The 22,433-nt window shown below is 36.7% G+C and overlaps 1 protein-coding gene across 11 annotated transcripts in view; it reads right to left on the bottom strand.

Annotated features, from left to right (window-relative positions):
- Positions 1-19,714, bottom strand: part of aak1a (AP2 associated kinase 1a) — a 69,561-nt gene extending 49,847 nt beyond the window's left edge. For all 11 annotated transcript variants that reach the window (XM_067395383.1, XM_067395388.1, XM_067395390.1 and 8 more), the window contains exon 1: positions 18,818-19,714. In XM_067395383.1, coding sequence (XP_067251484.1) covers positions 18,818-18,971 — 154 coding nt within the window. In that variant the 5' untranslated portion in view covers positions 18,972-19,714. The remainder of the gene's footprint in view (positions 1-18,817) is intronic.
- Between the last annotated feature and the right edge of the window lie 2,719 nt (positions 19,715-22,433).

The raw sequence follows: 22,433 nt of genomic DNA, 5'->3' as shown, positions 1-22,433 counted from the left end.
TTTAACAAGAATTCAACCATAGGTGAGTCTAATCATTCATTACACAGATGTCCAGCAGACAGTTGACTATAAAAGGGTGTTAAAACACCTTCCCAATGGCACCACATGGAAGAGAAATGTCTCAATTTATTTACACCAGAAAGGTGAAGGCTACAAGAAGATCAGCAAAGCTTTACTTATCAGTCAGAATACTGTAGCAAAAGTGGTACAAAAATGTAAAAAAGATGGAACTGCAACAATCTCACAGAGACGTCCAGGTCGTCCACTGAAGTTAACTCCTCAACAGGAGCGTCTTCTGATGAGAAGGGTTGAAGAAAATCAGCATGCAAGTTCACTGCAGTTATCTAAAGAAGTAGAAAGCCAAACTGGGGTAACTATTTCCCATGAACAATACGGCGTACACCGCAGAGGAATGGTATGCATGGGTGCCATCCATGAAAAAAGCCTCTTCTAAAGCCCAGGCACAAAAAAGCCCACCTAAAGTTTGTCAGGGCCCAACTGAGAAAGATGAAGACTACTGGGACTCTGGAGTGATGAGACCAAGATAAATGTTTTTGGAACTGATGGTTTCAAAACTGTATGGTGTTGCAAAGGTGAGGAATACAAAGAAAATGCATGGTGCCTACAGTGAAACATGGTGGTGTCAGTGTCCTTATGTGGGGCTGCATGAGTGCTGTGGTGTCGGGGAGCTGCATGTCATTGATGGCATCATGAATTCACAGATGTACTGCTCTATACTGAAAGAGAAGATGCTACCATCACTCCATGCCCTTGGTCGTCGTGCACTTTTCCAACATGACAATGATCCTAAACACACATCTAAGGCCACTGCTGGATTTCTGGAGAACAGGGTGAAAGTGATTCAGTGGCTCCTGATCTGAACCCAATCGAACACCTATGGGGAATTCTGAAGAGACAAGTTGAGCATCACTCTCCATCCAGCATCCAGTCTCTAAAAGATGTCATTCTTGAAGAATGGAAAAAATAGTTCATTCCATGCCTAGAAGACTTGGTGCTGTCATTCAAAATCATGGAGGCCGTACAAAGTACTAGATGTAGTAGTTTTTGTTGTGGGGTGTACTCATTTTTGCATCACCCTAATTAAGAGTAAAACTGAAAAAAGTGTAATCTAAGTCATTTTATTAACCTTACTTTCATGTTATAAGTTAAACAGATGTTATATTAAACATAGTCTTGCTTCATTGAGATTACTTGTATTGTTTAAAATGTTACTTTTCTAAGGGGGTGTACTCATTTACACTGAGCACTGTATATGTGACCCTGGACCACAAAACCTGGACCATAAGGGTCAATTTTTTTAAATTTAGATTTCTACATCATCTGAAAGCTAAATAAATAAGCTTTCCATTTAATGTATGGTTTGTTAAGATAGGACAATATTTGGACAGGATACAACTATTTGAAAATCTGGAATCTGAAGTGTCGAAACAATGGCGGACTGTTGACAGCTCACTCAGGGCGGGTCTATGCTAATACAGAGTCCATCAACAGACGTGGGAGGGGCCTGTGCAAATTGACCTCACTTTGCCAAGAATCTGCTTTATATTGCTGTATATGATGAACAGATTGAATTTAGGCTTTTATTCACATATAAACATTCATCAGATCTCACATCAGTTGTAGTAAACGGAAGCTCAAGCATGTTTGCTTGACGTGCAAGAACCAATGAGGTTCATTCTTGTGTGTTATGCAGCACGTTCTCGCGTGTCAAGCAGGTTAAGTTGAGCTTCTATTTATGTTCACTGATCAATGTTTATATCTGAATAAAAGCCTAATTAATTCTGTTCATCATGTAAAGCGATCATGTCTCTTTAGAAAATTTAGACTAAACCACTCAATTCATATGGATTAGTTTTATGATCTCTTTATGTACTTTTTGAAGCATCACAGTGGTAGTCACGTAGCTGTCAATGGAGGGAATATCTTTTACAATATATCCTATATCCATCTTTATTATTTGAAATATCTTAATTTGTGTTCCGAAGATGAACAAAAGTCTTACAGGTTTGGATCAACATGAGGGTGAGTAATTAAAGGATCAGTTCACTTTCAAATAAATATTTCCTGATAGTTTACTCACCCCAGTGTCATCCAAGATGTTCATGTCTTTCTTTCTTCAGTCGAAAAGCAATTAATGTTTTTGATGAAAACATTCCAGGATGTTTCTCCATATAGTGGACTTCAATGGAGCCCAAACGGTTGAAGGTCAAAATTACAGTTTCAGTGCAGCTTCAAACGAGCATAAGCATTCCCAGACAAGGAATAAGGGTCTTATCTAGAGAAACCATCACTCATTTTCTAAAAAACAATAAATAATAATAATAAAAAAAATTATATAAGTTTTAACAATAAATGCTCATCTTGAACTAGCTCTCTTCTTCTTCTTCTCTATTTGAATTCCAACAGTATAAGACACTGCTAAGTGTATTACTGCCCTCCTCAGGTCAAAGTTTGAACTAAATTGTCATATACAATATGCTAGTGCAAGTATATACAAATTAGTTCAAACTTTGACCTGAGGAGGGCAGTAATACACTTAGCAGTGTCTACAATGCCAGAATTCAAATAGAGAAGAAGAGAGCTAGTTCAAGATGAGCATTTATTGTTAAAACTTATATAATTTTTTTTTTATTTATTATTGAATGTTTTCATCACAAACCTTAATTTCTTTTCGACTGAAGAAAGAAAGACATGAACATCTTGGATGACATGGGGGTGAGTAAATTATCAGGAAATTTTTAATTTGAAAGTGAACTAATCCTTTAATGACAGAATTTTCATTTTTGGGTGAACTGTCCCTTTAAGAGGGCACAAACAGTTTCATATATAAAAACTGGGATGTATAAATCAGGACACAGGTTGTTCAACCTGCTGCCAAAAGCTGATTAAATCAAATGCTCTGTGAAAAAGTATATGCACACATACAGTACTCAGCTCCGCACACACTCTGATCCCTGTATCCATCCTGCTGCTTCAGTCTGCGTTCAGATAAACACACGGAAAATGGCAATTACTTCAAAAATAACAAACCACGCCTTTGTTCTCACCGCAAAACACACAAGCAGCACACACACACAGTGCTTTCGGATGAGGTGTGGTGTAGTCATAAGTAAACTGAGAATGTGATTATGTAAGGGTCTATAAATATCACCCCACTATCTTGTTTATGCCACTTACAAAGAGTCTAATAGGCTAAACTGAGAAGCTTACTGTACTCAAAACTGCAGCATCTTAAAGGAATACTCCACGTTAGACTCTTAAACGTTACACGTGTTGGCATGAGACTGCAAATTTATATCCAATCTTTCAACTTCTGCAGTGCAGAGCTAAAAAGTAAATCCGGTTACTTCCAGATGGTTTATGTGTGAGAAATGGACATGGCATGGACGTAACTCATGTCAAGATACCAGTACACCAGTACTTTATAGTAGAACCTTCCCTCTCATTTATTTTATCAATAATAAGAATCAATGACAAGAAAAAATGACAAGTGCTCGCTTCTCATAAAAGCTTGAAGTTATGTTTACTCAATTGACATACGATATTGTATTGTTTCATTTGTTAATATTTATATTAATTTGACTTTAAATAAAGCAGTAGAGTTTGTTCAAGTATATTGGTTTATGCTGTGGTAACAACATTGGTATAAAATAAACTAGTATTTTCAGGGTCAACAACAACTTTTTTACTGTCAAAAATACATTACAAATATAATTAATCCACACAATGACTTAAACACACCCTATGATGAATAGGTTTCATTTCTGGATTAAAAATCCTATTTTTTTTTTTAGGGGCATAGTGTAAAAAACTGTACTAAGATTAAACAATACAAAATAATACAAACAATAATAGTTCGGAACCTCATGAAGCTTCAAAGCATTACGAATCTTTTTTTCTCGAATCAGTGGTTTGGAGCGTGTATCAAACTGCCAAAGTCACACCCCCCTGTGGTGAACCATTGAAATTTCTAAACACGTGACATACTGAAATCACGTGACTTTGGCAGTTTGATACATGATCTGAACCACTGATTCGAAAGATTCTTAAATCTACGAAGCTTCATGAAGCTGTGTTTTAAAATCGCCCATCACTAGATATTGTTGAATAAAGTCATTATTTTGTTTTTAGGTGCATGAACTGCAATTTTGCCTGATGTGTTATTGTTACCAATTATTTATTATTTATTCATCCATCCTTTTTTTTTTTTTTTTCTTTGATGGAGCTATTCTGGAGTCCTGGGAATTATTTGTCTTTTTTTCAGAGTTATATCTTTCATGTGGTCGTTGTTCTTGTGATTTTTTTTTTTTTTTCTCCAGATGTGTGATTATTTCTAGTATTGTCTTTAATTGTGATTTGTTGTTTCAGATGGACTTAAACTGGAGTCTGTGGACTGATTAAATGATTGCATAAATTATGATCATGATCAGGATTTGTAGTGCATTTTCTATATTTTTATTAAGAGTGAGTGAAATTGTGACACTGATGAAGGCGAAGAGCTGAAATGTTTGTCATCTTATCTCCTGTGTACCATGATTAAAGTGCTTCAGAGTGCAGACCTCTTTTTTATTCTTATTTTGATATAGGTTTCAGCACCTAATTAGCTGGGAGAGGGCGGTGAATGCTTTGATTTTTTTTTTTGGCGCACAAAAAGTATTCTTGTCGCTTCATAACATTAAGGTTGAACCACTGTAGTCACATGAACTGTTTTAAATACGTCTTTAGTAGCTTCCTGGGCATCTGAAAGTATTAATTATCTTGCTGGCAATGGAGGCCTCACTGAGCCATTGGATTTCATCAAAAATATCTTAATTTGTGTTCCGAAGATGAACGAAGGTCTTACGGGTGTGGAACGACATGAGGGTGAGTAATTAATGACAGAATTTTACAAAATAATATTACAAATAACAAAAGACAATTAAGTGCAGTAACTACAACTATCAAAAGGCTGAGAAAACAGCCCATTTCATTGAAAACACGGTCTGTGACTGTTTCTGTGCCATCTCTATTGTGATGTGAACCCTGTGTCCCAGCATGCACTACTCAGGTTTCTTCACAGTGTGTCTCACATGTCATTTCAGTATTGTGCTGTTTTACAGAGGTACAGATATAAAATTACATGTTTCCAATTCTCAAGGGCAAATGATGCAATTGAACAATGCTTAGAGACATTTCTCTCTACTGATTTGAAATCCATTTTTTTAATTTAAATCCTCCTTCATTGACTACTGTTTGTATGCCATTCATGGGTTTATCTCCCTCAAAAGTGTAAACACTGAACCTCCCAGACACCATCAAAACATTGAGATCCATCAGTCTCTTTCCAGCTCAACCTTTAGCGAGAGTTTGGGGCGTGGCTACTGTAGCAGGCATGGCCAGAAGGTGTTTAGCTGGTGTGGGACCATGGCTGATCCGTTACATGGGGAAAATAGGCTAATTCAGCTTCGGTTAAAGACGTGCAAGCCAAAATTCACTGTATTTAGACCTTCAAAGATCAAATGGGTTATTTCAAGCAAACAGTGCATTGCACTAAAATGGACGCTGCAATACCATAATACAACATCATGCAACCCTTCAGAGCGACATATGTACCAGTTTATATTGTTTACTTTGGTGTGTCTAGACAGCCTCAAACATGTCAAAAAATGCTCCTGGTGCAGATGAATATTCTTTATTTTTGCACTACCACGAGGTGCCAAAAGTGTCGCAAAAACGAAATACTTCACCTTTAACTTAATGGAAGTAAATCAAAAACAAACAGACACACACAAACATAAAAACACACAGACAGTGACTCAGGACTATGCTAAATTTAAACAGCTTTGTTGGAGAGGAGGTATCATTTCCTTTCACCCTCCATCTCTCATTTCCTGTCGTCCCTCTTGTGTGTTAGAAATCTCCTCACAGGAGGTTGAAGCAGGCAGAACTGGCAGCATAACTATGACTCATCCATTCAGCATTGACTCGCACACTCCCACAAAAACACTGTAAACCTGCATGTGTAGCACTGAGCCAACTATTATAAAAAACGTGCGTATATCCTTCTGACCTGAGTCCTCAAACATACAACTATTAAAAAGAAAAAAATTCTAGCTAGTAGCTACACTAGCTTGATTTCACATGTTGTTGTGGTTACAACTCAATTCATTACAAAAGGTAATTTTTAAGGTTTGCCACCAGGGGACTGTATCTTGCCTTAGCTTAACAGTATTCTACAGTTTTCTCTTTTATCTAATTTCATGGTGACGAAACAGTCTGAAGAGAACCTTTGAGCAAGTTAATTAAGGTCCATACTTTGGGAGGTTTGCTGTACATGACTATATTCTTTCAGATGAACACAAATCGGATACACATTTAAAGATATCCTTACTCTTCCAAGCTTTATAATGGTACTGAATGGGGGCACATTTTGAAGCCAAAAAAATAAAAAATGCATCCATCATAAAAGTAATCCATACAGCTCCAGGGGGTTAATAAAGGCCTATTACTAAAGGAAAGCGATAGGTTCTTCTAAAAAAAAAAAAATCCATATTTATAACTTTATTAACTATAACAATTAGCTTTCGACAGACTACCATACGCATCCATGTGCGGCAGAAGAGTGACCTCTGACCCGACGCATGAGGTAATGACGAACGTGGAAGCTCAGAGGATAGAGCAAAACAAAACACCAGTCACGAATTAGAAGTCAAAAACGATCATTTTTAAAGAGAAATGTGGGAGGATTTCGATATAAGAGAAGAGGAGCTTGAGTTTGTTGTCCAGCCCTATTTGTTTGAACCGTGAGAGGCATCTAAGCTTACGCTACTCCTACATCCTACATCATAGATTGCGTCACGGGTTACTCTTGTGGCACAAGTCGACTTGAGCAGTACCAGTACCACCAGCTTGGAGAAGCAAGGATATTTTTAAATATATCTCTGATTGCTGTGTACCACACGTAGCCTACAACATAGCCTGACGTGCACGTCTTCAAAAATCTAACAACGCGTCAATTCTACACAGACCGCAAGCGCTGTGATTGGTCTGCTAGAACCCCTCCCTCAGGTGTGGAGCAATCGGAGAAGAGTGAGCGTTTTAAATTTCCATAGCAATGAACAAACGTTCTGTTTCAGGAGAAACACACCGTCAAACTGCAACAAAAGTCGTTACCTATTTGTCGCTTCTATTTGTAAGCTTCTTTGACAACGTACGTAACAAGCTTCTTCTTGGGCTTTTGACTTGATACTCAACATGACCGCGGACACTGCCTCCTAGTGGTCTGCATGCACATCGACGTGGACAACGACGCAGAAGTATAAATGAAAACAGACGCATAGCCTACGGCGCAGAGGCTCTGGCTTAGGTCCGACACAGAAGTATAAATCAGTCTTAAGTAAATCATGGGATAAATGGGTGAACTTTTTCTTTAACTGTAAAATGATAGAATGTTGTCGCTTATGTGAATAGCATATATGGTGTTTTTACCAGAAAAGACAGTCTGGTAATTTTATTAGTTTATAATTTACCAGTATAATGTGTGAAATGGGCTACTCATTCATCCAATGGACTATTTCTTTTAATAAAGGCTAAACCCAGCTAGACTAACACAACTACAACCAACAGAACCCACTAACATGGAAAGGAAAAAACAAAACACACCAGAACACACTGAGCATGACAGCTGAGGGCCGACAGATGGCGGCCATTAGAAACATTAATGAATAAATCAGTTGTTGACCATCTATTATTCACAAACACACATACACACACAGTCCCACTGAACAATCAGAATGAGGCAAAGACGCTCTCCATGGACAGTCTGATGTCTACTCAATGATAAAAACATCAACGTTGACCCCAGAGCTTCGAACAGAACCAAGACATTTGCTAAATCCCAATTTGCCAACTTATACTATGCCCTAAAAGTATGAAAGTACATACATTGATTACAAAAGTTCTACCGCATCATAATTGTGTCTTTAACGAACCACTCCTTTGCATAGTCAAGTCAAATTTAATTGTATAGCGCTTTCCACAAAACACATTGTTTCAAAGGAGCATTCAAAAGGCAAACAAATCATAAGGTTGTGCTACAAATAATCCTTATCAGTCAGTTTAAATGAGCTGTAAAATTTCCTTCATGTTCTCACGTTCAGACTTCAAGAGAATACGCAACGCTTGGTAGTTTAATGTGACGTGGTATGACAAGAATATCTATAGCAAGTCACTGCATTCTTTTCCTCGTGTTTTTCCACTGTAACAGTATAAAGAAGACAGCATATACTGTGCATTTGTGGTCTGCTCTTCCGATTTAATTTACAATATATCCCATAAATAATTCACTGAAATGCACTGAAAAGAATCTCTCGTTTTTCTTCCCAAATCCTCACGTCTCTTTCCAGGTTTGTTTTCATACGTATGTTTTAAAATACAATTGTCTCCCCTTTTCACTTTTAATCCCTATCAGCAGCGTTTACTGGAATGTTTCTAAAGCAGGTTAAATATAATATTTATTTATCACTTTGAATTAGTATCACTCAATGTTCCAGTTAATTAGCATTTTTGATTAAGGCAATGTGTTACACAATACAGACATATTACTACAGTGATATTTAACATATCCATAATATTACTGTGGAAGTAATTGGGGTTATTCATGGTCTGTTGTAGTAATTTGTTAATGCTTTTACACTTTCAAATGTCCTTTTAATGTTTGATGGTTGAAGTAGAATAATGTCATCTCATCATGCCCAGTTTTTGAAAATGCTTACTGTGTTCATAGAGCGAACCTTTCGCTGATTGTTTACAGTTTAACCAAAGTTACTCCTATAATTCGCACAAATCGTCATGGGACATAGGAAAGAGGTGGACAGTTTACATTTTTTACTGTTATAACAATCAAGCAGTTGAGATTTCCTATATACATATTACTTAACATGAGTGTACTGTCTGTATCCAGGGATGGTTGGATATACTTATAGTAGTTATTAGCTTATTCATAAAATTAGCATTGTTACATGCACACTGTCATCGTAAACTTGATTTTTAACCAGTATAACGGTAATGAACAATGTGTCTTTGTGTACCTGCATCTGCATTTATTTGTCAGCCAATTTCTGACAATTTGACTGAGGGGTGGTGCCAAAATCAAAAGTGCATTATAGGTGTTGAGTTTTTTTTTGGCAAAAAGGGAATGCCACAGCCCTTTTTCTCATGTATTTTGTCATGTAGCACCAACTAAATTTTTTTACTACTGCATAATCCAAGTATTATTTAAAGCCCATCTTGCCAGCAGGGTAATTACCGCTTTAATTTACGCAATTCTTAACAATTCCTACCGTATTGGAGGGAAAAGTAGTAGCATGATGATCTGCCAGTCATGATTCTTTCATGCATGAAATTCATTTTTTTCTTTTTCATAATGATGCATTTGATGGCCAAATGTATATTTATAAATTTTACAATGTTGTTGCAGATGAAATATAACACGGATAACATTTTACCAAAACCCTTTATCTAAAACTCTCTACTTAACCATTGGTCTCACATATTCGGCATGTTTGTAGTTTTTAACACTTTTTATTAATGTTTGTAGTTCTGAACCAAATCCTCCTCCAATGGATTGTGGGCAATATTAGCATTTAGAGTGTTCATGGATCTGCATTTCAAATTTTCACCGGAAATCGTAGAACATCCGTGTACCTTTGGGATCCATCATATAATTTGGGACACGCCAATTCTAATTTTGAATACTGGTCAGGGCGAATAGTACATGAATTGGGATGCATGCAGCACCTGAAATTGTAACAAAATCTAGATTCGAATAGAATGGATTGACATCATGACATTTAAAGGGATAGTTCACCCAAAAATGAAAATTCTGTCATCACCCTGTTGAAAAAAAATCAGCATATGCTAGTTAGGTATGCTTTGAAGTATGGCAGCTGGTTTGAGCTGGTCCTTAGTTGGCCCTTAGCTGGTCAAGAGCTGGTTTAAGCTGGTCAAGTGTTCATCCTAAGATGGTACTAAGCAACTACCTCCAACTCAGGACCAGCTTAAACCAGCTCATGACCAACTAAGGACCAGCAAAAACCAGCTCAAAGCAGCTGCCATACTTACTTAACCAGCATATTCAGTTTTTTTTTTTTTTTTTCAACAGGGCATTTACTTGTGATAAACTTGTATAAATTTCTTTTATCTGCTGAACACAAAAGATGATATTTTAAAGAATATGGGTACCAAACAGTTAATGGGCCCCACTGACTTCCAAAGAATGGAAAAAATGCCATGGAAGTCAGTATTTGTTGACTTCCAACATGGAAGTTTAAATTTTATTTTTTATTTTGTTACTTATGGCAGTAAGATCAAATAATAAAAAGGATATTTGTGAAAATTTGCAGATGATATGGCTTCTGGTTTGTTCTTCTCATCTTCTGTTTATATTGAGATGACCGAGCACATTGTGCGGTGTCATTTGTATATTGTGCACAGTATACATACTGCATACTACATTATTTCAAAGATAGTAGGTTGTATACCAAGGGGAACATACCCTGCACATGCGTATGCCCTCTTTGGTAGTGTAGCCAGTGCACACGTTATTAGTGTATCAAATAACGTCTTTACACTGAGGCCACAAACATTCCCAAGGTCACAAAACTCCTAATCCATCTAGCAAAGCAACTGTCTCCGATCCAGTCCATGTGTCATGGGCGACACTCACAGCTGTTGACATTCAGCCATCCTGTTTAATTTAAGATCTGCCTGCAGTAAAGATCATGTAACACACGAAGCATGTGCTGCAGTCATACACACAAACTCTCAGTGTTATGTAATTAAATACGCCAGGCCTTCATTTCTATGTCTTCAGTGTGTTAATCCAATTTGCTTCAATCCACTTCTATAGTTCATAGACAGCTTCCCATAATGAAGCTGTTGAAGTCAAGCATCATTGCAGAGTTTACTGCTTTGTGGGTAATTATTCTGAAATGAGCCTGCAGTGTTGACCGGACAATTATCTCCTAAATACTATATTTAGATAATTCACGTTTTTAATTTTTAGTTCATACACGTTTTGACTGCATGGGTGAGTGTTTAATGACAGAATTTTTATTTTTGGGTCAACTATCCAATGTTTTGACACAGAGTCACAGTGTTTACACTTCACTTACTGATGGATTATTCAACGTGCTCTCAATACAGAAATATATTTACACTGCGGTGGCCAAGTCGTATGAATTCTTACATTCATTTGTAGGTTTTTGTACAATCTGCTTATGCAACGGTTTGACACATTGGCTTTATATGGTTTTCAAAATAAGTTTCAGTTTAATAACTAAGAAATGTCATGTGGCGTAACCAAGTTAATGTAATAAAATAGTCTGTATACCTTGAATGCATGTGATTGATCTTAATCATTATCAAAATAGTTTTTAAATATGTATTTAAGGTTAAGAAGTATTTTTTTCCAAACAAACATCATATTATTCATTCAAGTTTTTGAGAAGTTGCACCACATGACATTTTACTTTATTTTGATTTCACTGAACTAACCTTCAAATTATCTGATATTTTGAGATTCACCCAAAAACAAACATTCTGTCATCAATTACTCACCATCATGTTGTTCCAAATCCATAAGACTTTTGTTTATCTTTGGAACATAAGATATTTTTACAACACAATTCATAAATATTTAAAGGTGCCCTAGAATTAAAAACTGAATTTACCTTGGCATAGTTGAATAACAAGAGTTCAGTACATGGAAATGACCTACAGTGAGTCTCAAACTCCATTGTTTCCTCCTTCTTATATAAATCTCATTTGTTTAAAAGACCGAATCTCAACATAACACCGACTGTTACGTAATAGTCTGGGTGTACACCCCCAATATTTGCATATGCCAGCTCATGATCAAGGCATTAGACAAGGGCAGGTCATCTGGATTTGTGCACAGCTGAATCATCAGACTAGGTAAGCAAGCAAGAACAATAACAAAAAATGGAGATGGAGCAATAATAACTGACATGATCCATGATATCATGATATTTTTAGTGATATTTGTAAATTGTCAGCATTGTTTGCATGTTGCTAATGTACTGTTAAATGTGGTTAAAGTTACCATCGTTTCTTACTGTATTCACGGACACAAAACTGTCTTTTTTTCATTTTTTAAACACTTGCAGTCTGTATAATTCATAAACAACTTAATTCTTTATAAATCTCTCCAACAGTGTGTAATGTTAGCTTTAGCCACGGAGCACCATCAAACTCATTCAGAATCAAATGTAAACATCCAAATAAATACCATACTTATGCGATTAGACATGCTGCATGACGAACACTTTGTAAAGATCCATTTTGAGGGTTATATTAGCTGTGTGAACATTGTTTATGCTGTTAAAGGCAAGCGCGAGCTCCGTGGGCGGGGAGCGTGAGTATTTAAAGGGGCCACAGCCTAAATCAGCTCATATTTAATGATGCCCCAAAATAGGCAGTTAAAAAAATGAATTAAAAAAAAATCTATGGGGTATTTTGAGCTGAAACTTCACAGACACATTCAGGGGACACCTTAGAGTTTTTTCTTGGCATAGATGCCAATGCTGTCAAAACGATCCCTGTTCACACGGATACACGAAAACAATGTCACAATGCCACTTTGAAAAGAAAGACTAGACGCATTCTTTTACAGTTTTGGTTGTTTGCACGGAGATGATAACAGTATTGTTTTCAAAAACTTGCACTTTGAAACCCGTTTTCAAAAGTTTGCATTTTCAGGCCCCCCAAAACACAGCTGTCATTTAAATATACGGCCAAACCACATAATAAGTTTCCGTTTTTAGTTGAAAATGGTGTTGCGTAAACAGCATCTAATTACTATGATCGTTTTCATACGTTTAGGGGTGGCCCTTCATGCTTGCTTTTCACAGTGTACAAATTCATCAGAAATCGCCACCTTGTAAATTAGTTACATTAGCTACGTGAGATCAGGTTTCAATTTGTACATTCAATTCATACAAAATTGCCACTTTATTAAAATTGTTACATTTTCTCATTGGATTGGATTATTTATTTAGATTTATCCCAAAGCTGGGGATATCTTCAGAATCTTGCTGAGCAAGTTGATCTGTTTATAGCTGGCATCCTGAAGAATGTACAACAGAGCCACACACTTGCAAATAGTTTGGCCAAACATTTGTGTCTGCATTTGCCTACTTGCATAGGGTGTTCTTGGCCATGCAGTGTGTGTATGTGTGCTTGTAGGAACCTCCAACTGTTCCTGTCAATCTTTTAGAGAGTGAAAGGTGACAGCCTGACTCAATCAATGATGTAATGGTTTAACAACATTGAGATATCGCTTGAAGGCCTCATGTCACGAACTCATCTGGATGACTAGGCAGAAGCCAAACATCCACTGAACTCTGCTTCAAGGTCAAAGCCTCTAGACCTTGACAGTTTTTCCTTGACAAAATGGCTTAGACAGCATAACTGGCCAATATATTAAGGTGGCCGACTGCCATGAGCACAAGGTTGGATGCTGTTCTTCAGGAGGAGCCAGCTGAAATCATTCACAGTTCAGCTGTTGTGTTAGGCTTCCTAAACTCCCCTGGAACAAATGCAAGTGACTGAAATATTGCATTTTCTGCTTCTCTTCTATTCAATTTTAATAGAAGTTCAAATTAAATGTTAAAAGTTAAAATGTTCAAATTAAAAGGTTTACAGTGATTTGGAGCGCCAAAGTAACATGATTTCAGCAATTTGGTGGTTTGATACGCAATCCGAATCACAGATTCGATTCATAAAGCTCTGAAGCTTCATGAAGCAGAGTTTTGAAATAGATATTGTAATATTAAAGTTGAACCACTGTACTCACATGAACTGGTTTAAATGTTTTTAGTACCTTTTGGATCTTGAGAGAGGAAGTACCATTGCTGTCTATGCAGGCCTCACTGAGCCATCAGATTTTAATCAAAATATCTTAATTTGTGTTCTGAAGATGAACGAAGGTCTTACGAGTGTAGAACGACATGAGGGTGAGTAATTAATGACATTATCCTAAATTTTTGAGTAAACTAACCCTTTAACATTGGCTTCATAAAAAAATACATTTTGAAATGTCATGTGGCGGTCACTAAGTTTAAAGTAATATTGTCCTTACACCTTGAATGAATGTGAGTGATCTGAATCATTATTATAAAAGGTTTTTAAATATGTTCAAGGTAAAAAGTAAATTTTTAACCAAATATCTTAAGTTTTTGAGAAGTATGTTCAGCTCGTAACTATTTTATGTTTTTTGTGAATTGGTGGCTAATTAGTATGTTTTCATACAGTCTGCTTATGAATGTCCTATGGGTTTTGAACAAAATCAGGGTGAGTAAAGGACCATGCACGATAACTATAACAATAAAGATATAGCTCTAAAAATCGTTATAAATCCAAAAGAATAGCAGAGCCCACACCACAGCTATAATGATAACGACACAGAGAAACTATATCTTTAGAATCATTTTCAGAGCGATTTTTTTCTTGCTGATGAACAATAAAAATACTGGCATTAAATCAGAATCCATCCTGATTTAAGAGCGCAATCATTTAAAGCGACAGACGACATAACTGCAGTATGTGCTTAGAATAAACAGAACAATATTGCTGGTGGAAAGGCTAATATAGCTATTATATTTATAGTTGTTGTTCTTGATGTGAACAGGCCTTAAAGGGATAGCTCACCCAAAAATGAAAATTATCCCATGATTTACTCACCCTCAAGCCATCCTAGGTGTACATGACTATCTTCTCTCAGACGAACACAATCAGAGTTATATTAAAAAATATCCTGACTCTGAAAAATTCATCCATCATAAAAGTAATGCACATGGCTCCAGGGGGTTAATAAAGACCATCTGAAGTGAAATGATGGGTTTTGTAAGAAAAAAATTCATATTTACAATTTCATAAACTATAATAACCAGCTTTCAGCAAACATCCGTAAGCAAGTCAACTTACGGCGGAAGCGTAACCTCTGATGCGACGCATGACGTAATGACGAACGTGGAAGCGCAGAGGATAGAGCAAAACAAAACTCTGGTCATGAATTAGAAGTCTAAAACGAGAATTTTTAAAGAGAAATGTCGGAGGATTTCAATATAAGAGAAGAGGAGCTTGAGTTGCACAGCCCTATTTGTTTGAACCGCGAGAGGCGTCTAAGCTTATGATACTTCTACATCCTACGTCAGAGGTTATGTTTCTGCCATAAGTTGACTTGTGTATGGATGTTTGTCAGAAGCTAGTTAATATGATTTATAAAGTTGAAAATATGAATATTTTTCTTACAGAAGGCGTTTTTTATCCCCTTGGAGCCATTTGGATTACTTTTATGATGGATGAATGTACTTTTTTGGGCTTCAAAATCATGAGCGCCATCCATTATAAAGCTTGTAAGAGCCAGGATATTTTTTAATATAACTCTGATTGTGTTTGTCTGAGAGAAGATGGTATACACCTAGGATAGCTTGAGAGTGAGTAAATAATGGAATTTTTTTTTTTTTTTGTGAACTATCCCTTTAAATCATGAAAGAATTTTCATTTTTGGGCAAACTCTCCCTTTAAGAGGTGTCTTTAAATTTCCAAATAAGCTTGACTGGAATGGCAGTGGAATGAAAGTCAAAATCAACCCCAGATTTTACATCAAAACCCTGTTTTGTTGAAACACACAGAAGCAGCAGTTCAGAGTTTGTAAGAAAATATTAGGTTGACATGGTTATAAAGTACAAGGGTCTGAGAAGGACGACACAATGCATGTGTCTCTAATGCAAAATGGAAACATTTTGTGGCAAAATGTAACTTTGAAGTGAATCCCTTAACAGACAAAAACACATTATTGAATACTGAATTATCAATATTCTCACTTGGATGTAGACTTTTTTTAATGCCAGGATGCCTCGGGTCTCCCATGAGACACAGTGACTCTAAATGTGCTTACAGGCAATAACAGAGATGACTTGTGTAAGGCGTTCAGAAGTCTCTATGCATTGAGGTCAAGACATGAACATATGACAGTCGGTTCTGTCTCTCAGCCTTGATAATATCGTCTGCATTACATGGTGAGTTGGGGGACAGCTCATCCTTTGTAACTCTAAGACGTAGCTTGAAATTTCTCTCACACCATAACTAGTTTTGAGTTCCTGATGCCCTGATTACGAGGCCCTATTAGGATTCGGCAGCTAACATCTCAGTGCATCAGCAGGGGGAATGACTTCAAATCTGCTTAAGAGACTTAAAGCTGATGACTCATGTAATGCATCCTGTGCATTCAGTACTTTCCATGCACAGTTCCAGAAACCCTGGTAAACGCATCGTTTTTAAAGGAATTTCTGTCGTCATATATGCTCATCTAATATCATTTTTTGTGTTCCATGGCAAAATGTAAGTCATCTGGGTTTGGAACAACATTAAAGCGACGTTTGAGATTTCTAGACGTGGATATTACAGAGGGTCATGTGCTATGCTTGCATGCTTGCATGTTTTTTAATGAATTATTTATTTATATAATTTAAATTTTTTACATATATTAAAAAACACATTTAAATAAATTCAAAAGAGTTTATAGTAGTGGCTGTTTATAATAAACTCACATATGTTAGCAGAGCTCTATTTATTAATTTTATAAAAAAAAATTCATAAGATACCATCCATATTAAAATGAAAGCATGTGGAAGATGCGCAAATGGTAGCTCAGGTAGGTCAAAAAACACAAGAGGAGAAGCGTTAAGATGATACACCATCAGCAATCACACACATTTGCATTCGGATGGGATGATATTTCTCAGAGGACCATTAAGTTAGAAACAGTAATTTGCTCTGGAAGTTTTATTGAGGCTGTGAGAGAAAAACACAGACATGGCAGATTCGGATGTGATTAGAATCACAAAGTGTGCCTGTGAAACAAATTTCTCTAATGTCCTCCAGGAAAAATATAACACACATTTGCATTACAAAACACACAAAAGCCAATAAAGTTTGGCATCATGTCAAACCTGCTGTTGACAGTTGGATATGTACAGACTTAGGCAAGATTTTCAGTGAATAATTTTTATTTTCATTTACCAATCAATTTTTTGGGGGGGGGTTTAGGCTAATTTTTAACTTTATATATCTCATACTCTCACATCTCATATTTAATAGGAATATATATAACCTGCTGCTGACAGTTGAATACGTGCAGACTTGGGGAAAGATTTTCAGCGAATAATAATTTAAATTTCAAACTGTTCCTCACATACAAATCATGTCAAATGTCAAAACATAAAAATCAGAATACTTGTAATACAAATGCACAAGTCATTTTTGGTTACATTAAAGGTGCAATATGTAATATTTTCTGTCCGCTAGAGGCCTATTCAAAACAAAAGGTGTAGCTTGATGATGCCAAGTTTGAGAGCGGAATCTTGGGACATGTGGTCTTCACCTCAACGGCCAGTGGAAAACAATCGGGATAGGACTCGGGAAGAAATCATGTTCATGGATGCGATTATTAACGTTACTGTAGTATGAAGCAGAGCAGGACCGAGTGTTGTGGAGCTGAACGAGGCCACTGGAGCGATTGCACAACACACGCCTCACGAGCAGCAGAACTTTTATTATGTCACAGCCGCCGGCGCCGCTTCCGCTTTTCCGGTCATGAGTATGAGGTAACGCAGCTCTGTTTATCATATTAGATACATTTGAGAGTGTTGAAAATTATGTTATAACGTTACTCTGTGCATTCGCTCAACTGCTGTGAGACACTGTTACACACTTCAGTAAGATAGATCGATTTTAGAATATCATATTAATAAATATTGGATGGCTTGTGTTGATAAATGGCATGCGCTTAATTTTAAAACGTACTGTATGATGGAGAAAATGCTGTATTACTGTTACTAAAAATAAAGCTGCATCTGATTATATTATGTTAGCTATTTGACAAAATAGTGTTTTTCTCTGAGGCATGGTAAAGCATGATACTCGCAAAAAAAAAAAAAAAAAAAAAAAAATCAAGAAAATTAGATTTAAACAATAAGACTAAACGTGTTGAGCTATATAACAATTATTAGTTTTCAGTCGATAAATATATCAAAACAATTGTTCCCTTGTCTATTAAAACATGTAAATATCAAAGCGTCTTTCGTGTTTCCATGGTTTCTACAAAATAAAACCGGAAACCGAGGGTAACGCGGGAATGACGCAATTGACCGGCGACTCTTCACACGTCCCGGAGCCTTGGTTAAAATTGCAATTTTCTCAAGATTTACAAATCGTTGCAAACATTTGGGATATTGTAAGTACTCAAGTGAACAAAATATATAAGACTGGCCTAGTGGTTTTTGGATATTTTACTGCAAAATTCGTACATATTGCACCTTTAATGGTAGTCTTAAGATGTTTTTTGTCACTTTTGGAGCTTAACATTTCTGGTCTCCATTCACTTTCATTCTTTTGGAAAAGAGCAGCGTCGACATTCTGCCAAACTTCTCCTTTTGACTTCCATGAAAAAAAGTATGTCTTATGGGTTTGCAACACCACAAAGGTAAGTAAATGATCAACAAATTTTAATTTTGGTGTTAAATATTAAAAGAAACCTCTGCTGAGGCAGCACGCCTCACTACATGCAGTCAGCAGATATTAAGATGACGCATGAGTGAGACGAGTGACGACAGAGGCTCGGAGTCGTTCACAAGGCATCGTTATTTATTTATATAGACATGGACCGTAAAAGCAGCACCAGTGCACACATTTAATTCAGTATTTGTCTATATGAAAGCATAAAGTCGCTTACCCTCCGCTACAGTCTCCTCCACGGTCACTTGATATCGTCCAATGGAGAAAACGCGTCCGATAAACGCGCCGGACGCCGCGCTGCCTCCCGCACCGGCTCCAATCGCGGGCCCGGAGCTCACCATCTCCCGTCGGGTATCGAAGAACTTCTTCATTGTCCAACCAGCAACACTTTTTCATTAAATCATGAAAAACAAGCAGATTCTCGCGTGTTCTCCAGATCCAAACAAAGGTTGACAGTCGGTGAGATGCAGAAATGATCTAAAAGCGCGATAATCTCTTAATGTAATACAGTCCAGTTAGAGACTCCGGGGAACAGGCGAGCTCAGCGGACCCTCATCACAATATCAACACAGGCTGCGTTAAACTAAACCAAGTGTTAGATATCCGAAACAACTCAACTGCATAAGAAGGAGTCGCTTATTAGACCAGTAGGATGAGTCACCATTGACATATCTTCATACTTCTGTACCAATAACAACAGCTTATAATAACATATCTGATGAGTGCCGACGCACTCCTGCCAGCTCCATAAACAAGACAGCAGGGAAGCAGCTTTATCCAGGAGTGCACGCTGTCTTTTGTTATGCACTTGCTATTCAGCAACGATTATCGGCAGCCCAGCATTCAGGAGTCGCTCTCTCCTCACCGTTTGCTCATTCAATCTTCACAGCTGATCCTCAGAAAAGACGCTTGCCCGAAAACCCGGAAGTGCAACGTATACGCAGGGAAACAGCCGGTTCGATGGGGTTTTCACTAAGCAAAGTGAATAATAGTGTTCGACCATTGTCTGCTGACGAGGTTAAATTAAGGAAATGGTTGTATATAAAATAAGAACGAGAATAAATCGCGTGTTAGGATGGACTCGGTCGCCTACAGTCAGTGAAGCTCTGGTAGATGTAGTTTAACAGAACGCGGTTACGTCAGCGGGGACGCGCACGTGCGTGTCCGATAAGAGCCACTAGAGGGCATCAAACACACACGCGACATTTTTATGTCGTTATTATTGAAGGGTTAGTTCACCCAAAAATGAAAATATTGTCATTTAATATTCACCCTCATGTCGTTCTACAGCCGTAAGACCTTCATTTATCTTCAGAACACAAATTAAGATATTGTTGATGAAATCCGATGGCTCAGTGAGGCCTCTATTGAGAGCCATTCAAACTCTCGATCCATAAAGCTACTAAAAACATATTTGAATCAGTTCATGTGAGTTCAGTGGTTCAGTATTAATATTATAAAGCGAAAAAGAATATTTTTTGTGCGACAAAAAAACAAAACAAAATAACAACTATTAACAATATATATAGTGATGGGCCGATTTCAAAACACTGCTTCAGGAAGCTTCTGAGCTTTATGAATCTTTTCTAATCAGTGACTCGGATCTCCTATCAAACGGCTAAACTGCTGAAATCACGTGACTTTGGTGCTCCGATTCAATGATTCGATTCGTAAAGCTCTGAAGCAGTGTTTTAAAAATCAGCCCATATATTGTTAAAAAATCTTTTTTTTTTTTTTTTTTTTTGGCGCACAAAAAGTATTCTTGTCACTTTATAATATTAAGATAGAAACACTGAACTCACATTAACTGTTTAAAATATGTTTTTAGTAGCTTTATGGACCTTGAGAGTTTGAATGGCTTTGTTGTCAATAGAGGCCTCACTGAGCCATCGGATTTCATCAACAATGTCTTACTTTGTGTTCTGAAGATGAATTATGGTCTTGGTGTAGAACGACACGAGGGTAAATAAATGACATTATTTTCATTTTGGGTGAACTAACCCTTTAATTAAGCATTAGAAACAAATGGAGAATTTTAAAAATATATATATATATTATTAATATTTTATGTTATATCCTCTGTAGAGGACACTTGGACTCGGTTATTAATAAGATAAAATGGCATTAAAAGACGTATTTTTTTAGGTTTCAGGCTAATTTATAACTTTGTATATCTCATATTCTCATATTTAATAGGAATCTAATTTCTTTCCCTATTCACTTATCGAGTCTCCCAAAATGCTGCAAGTCTTCTACAGTGTACATATAAAAACTATGCCCTATTTTCGTAACGAAAAGTCATATTCTGAATTGAAACCCCATATCGTTTTCCTGAGATGTTTATTTACGACACACAATTAAAAAATTAGATTTAAATGATAATTTACAAAATATTTTTTTTCCATAAGAGTGCTGAATTTAATCATTCAGTGAATGTCAGTCATTTTTAACGACCAAGAAGAGGGAGTTGTCATGGTTACGCCTCCAAACATTTGGTATCTCTGTACAACCCTGGATGGTCTCTAAAATATACTGTCTACAGAAGAAAAATTCTATCCCTGGAGAATAGCATAACATCACATTTGAATTGTAACATATATTAAATTTAATGACTGAATCATCGCAAAATGTATCACAAATGCATAATGGATAAAAGCTCTTATTACATGCACTTGCCAGAACGACACGGTGTCTGCGGTATTGCTGCCCCCTACAGGAAAATGTACAATACCACAAAGTCAGAAAGTGAGTGCAAGGAGTGGATTATTAAAGGGTTAGATCACCCAAAAATGAAAATTCTGTCATTTATTACTCACCCTCACTAAATTTCAACTAAAATATCTTCAGAACACAAATTAAGATATTTTTGTTGAAATCTGATGGCTCTGTGAGGCCTTCATAGGGAACAATGACATTTCCTCTCTCAAGATCCATAAAGGTACTAAAACATATTTAAATCAGTTCATGTGAGTACAGTGATTCAATATTAATATTATAAAGTGACGAGAATATTTTTGGAGCGCCAAAATAACAACTTATTTAGTGATGGCCGATTTCAAAACACTGCTTCAGGAAGATTTGGAGCACAATGAATCAGTGTATCGAATCTGCTGTTCGGAGCGCCAAAGTCATGTGATTTCAGCCGTTGGCAGTTTGACACAGGATCCGAATCATGATTCGATACGCTGATTCATTAAAAAACGCATTAAACTGCTGAAATCACGTGACTTTGGTGCTCCGAACCATTGATTTGACACACTGATTCATTATGCTCCGATGCTTCCTGAAGCAGTGTTTTGAAATCGACCATCACTAAATAAGTCGTTATTTTGTTTTTTTTGGCGCTCCAAAAATATTCTCGTCACTTTATAATATTAATATTGAACCACTGTACTCACATGAACTGATTTAAATATGTTTTTAGTACCTTTATGGATCTTGAGAGAGGAAGTGACATTGCTGGCTATGCAGGCCTCACTGAGCCATTGGATTTCAACAAAAATATCTTAATTTGTGTTCTGAAGATTAACGAAGGTCTTACAGGTGTGGAACGGCATGAGGGTAAGTAATGACAGAATTTTCATTTTTGGGTGAACTAACCCTTTAAGATTAAGGATTTGTCTATTGACTATTATTTGATCTTTACTCATATTTAACTTATTCGCTGTCAAATTACACACATCAAACCTTTGACAGGCAAACGTTTTTAGCATTAAAAAAAACGTAACACTTGCTACTCGGCTATGGGCTTGTAAGATGGACCCTATATATCTTCGCATGACTATAACGACCGGCACATCTAATCCCACGCTCCCTTCCTGTTCAAAATATAG

The sequence above is a fragment of the Chanodichthys erythropterus genome, chromosome 9, assembly GCF_024489055.1.
Source record: "Chanodichthys erythropterus isolate Z2021 chromosome 9, ASM2448905v1, whole genome shotgun sequence".
In the NCBI taxonomy this organism is placed as follows: domain Eukaryota; kingdom Metazoa; phylum Chordata; class Actinopteri; order Cypriniformes; family Xenocyprididae; genus Chanodichthys; species Chanodichthys erythropterus.
The sequence above is the reverse complement of the archived record's forward strand: the minus strand, read 5'-3'. Positions and strand labels throughout refer to the sequence as shown.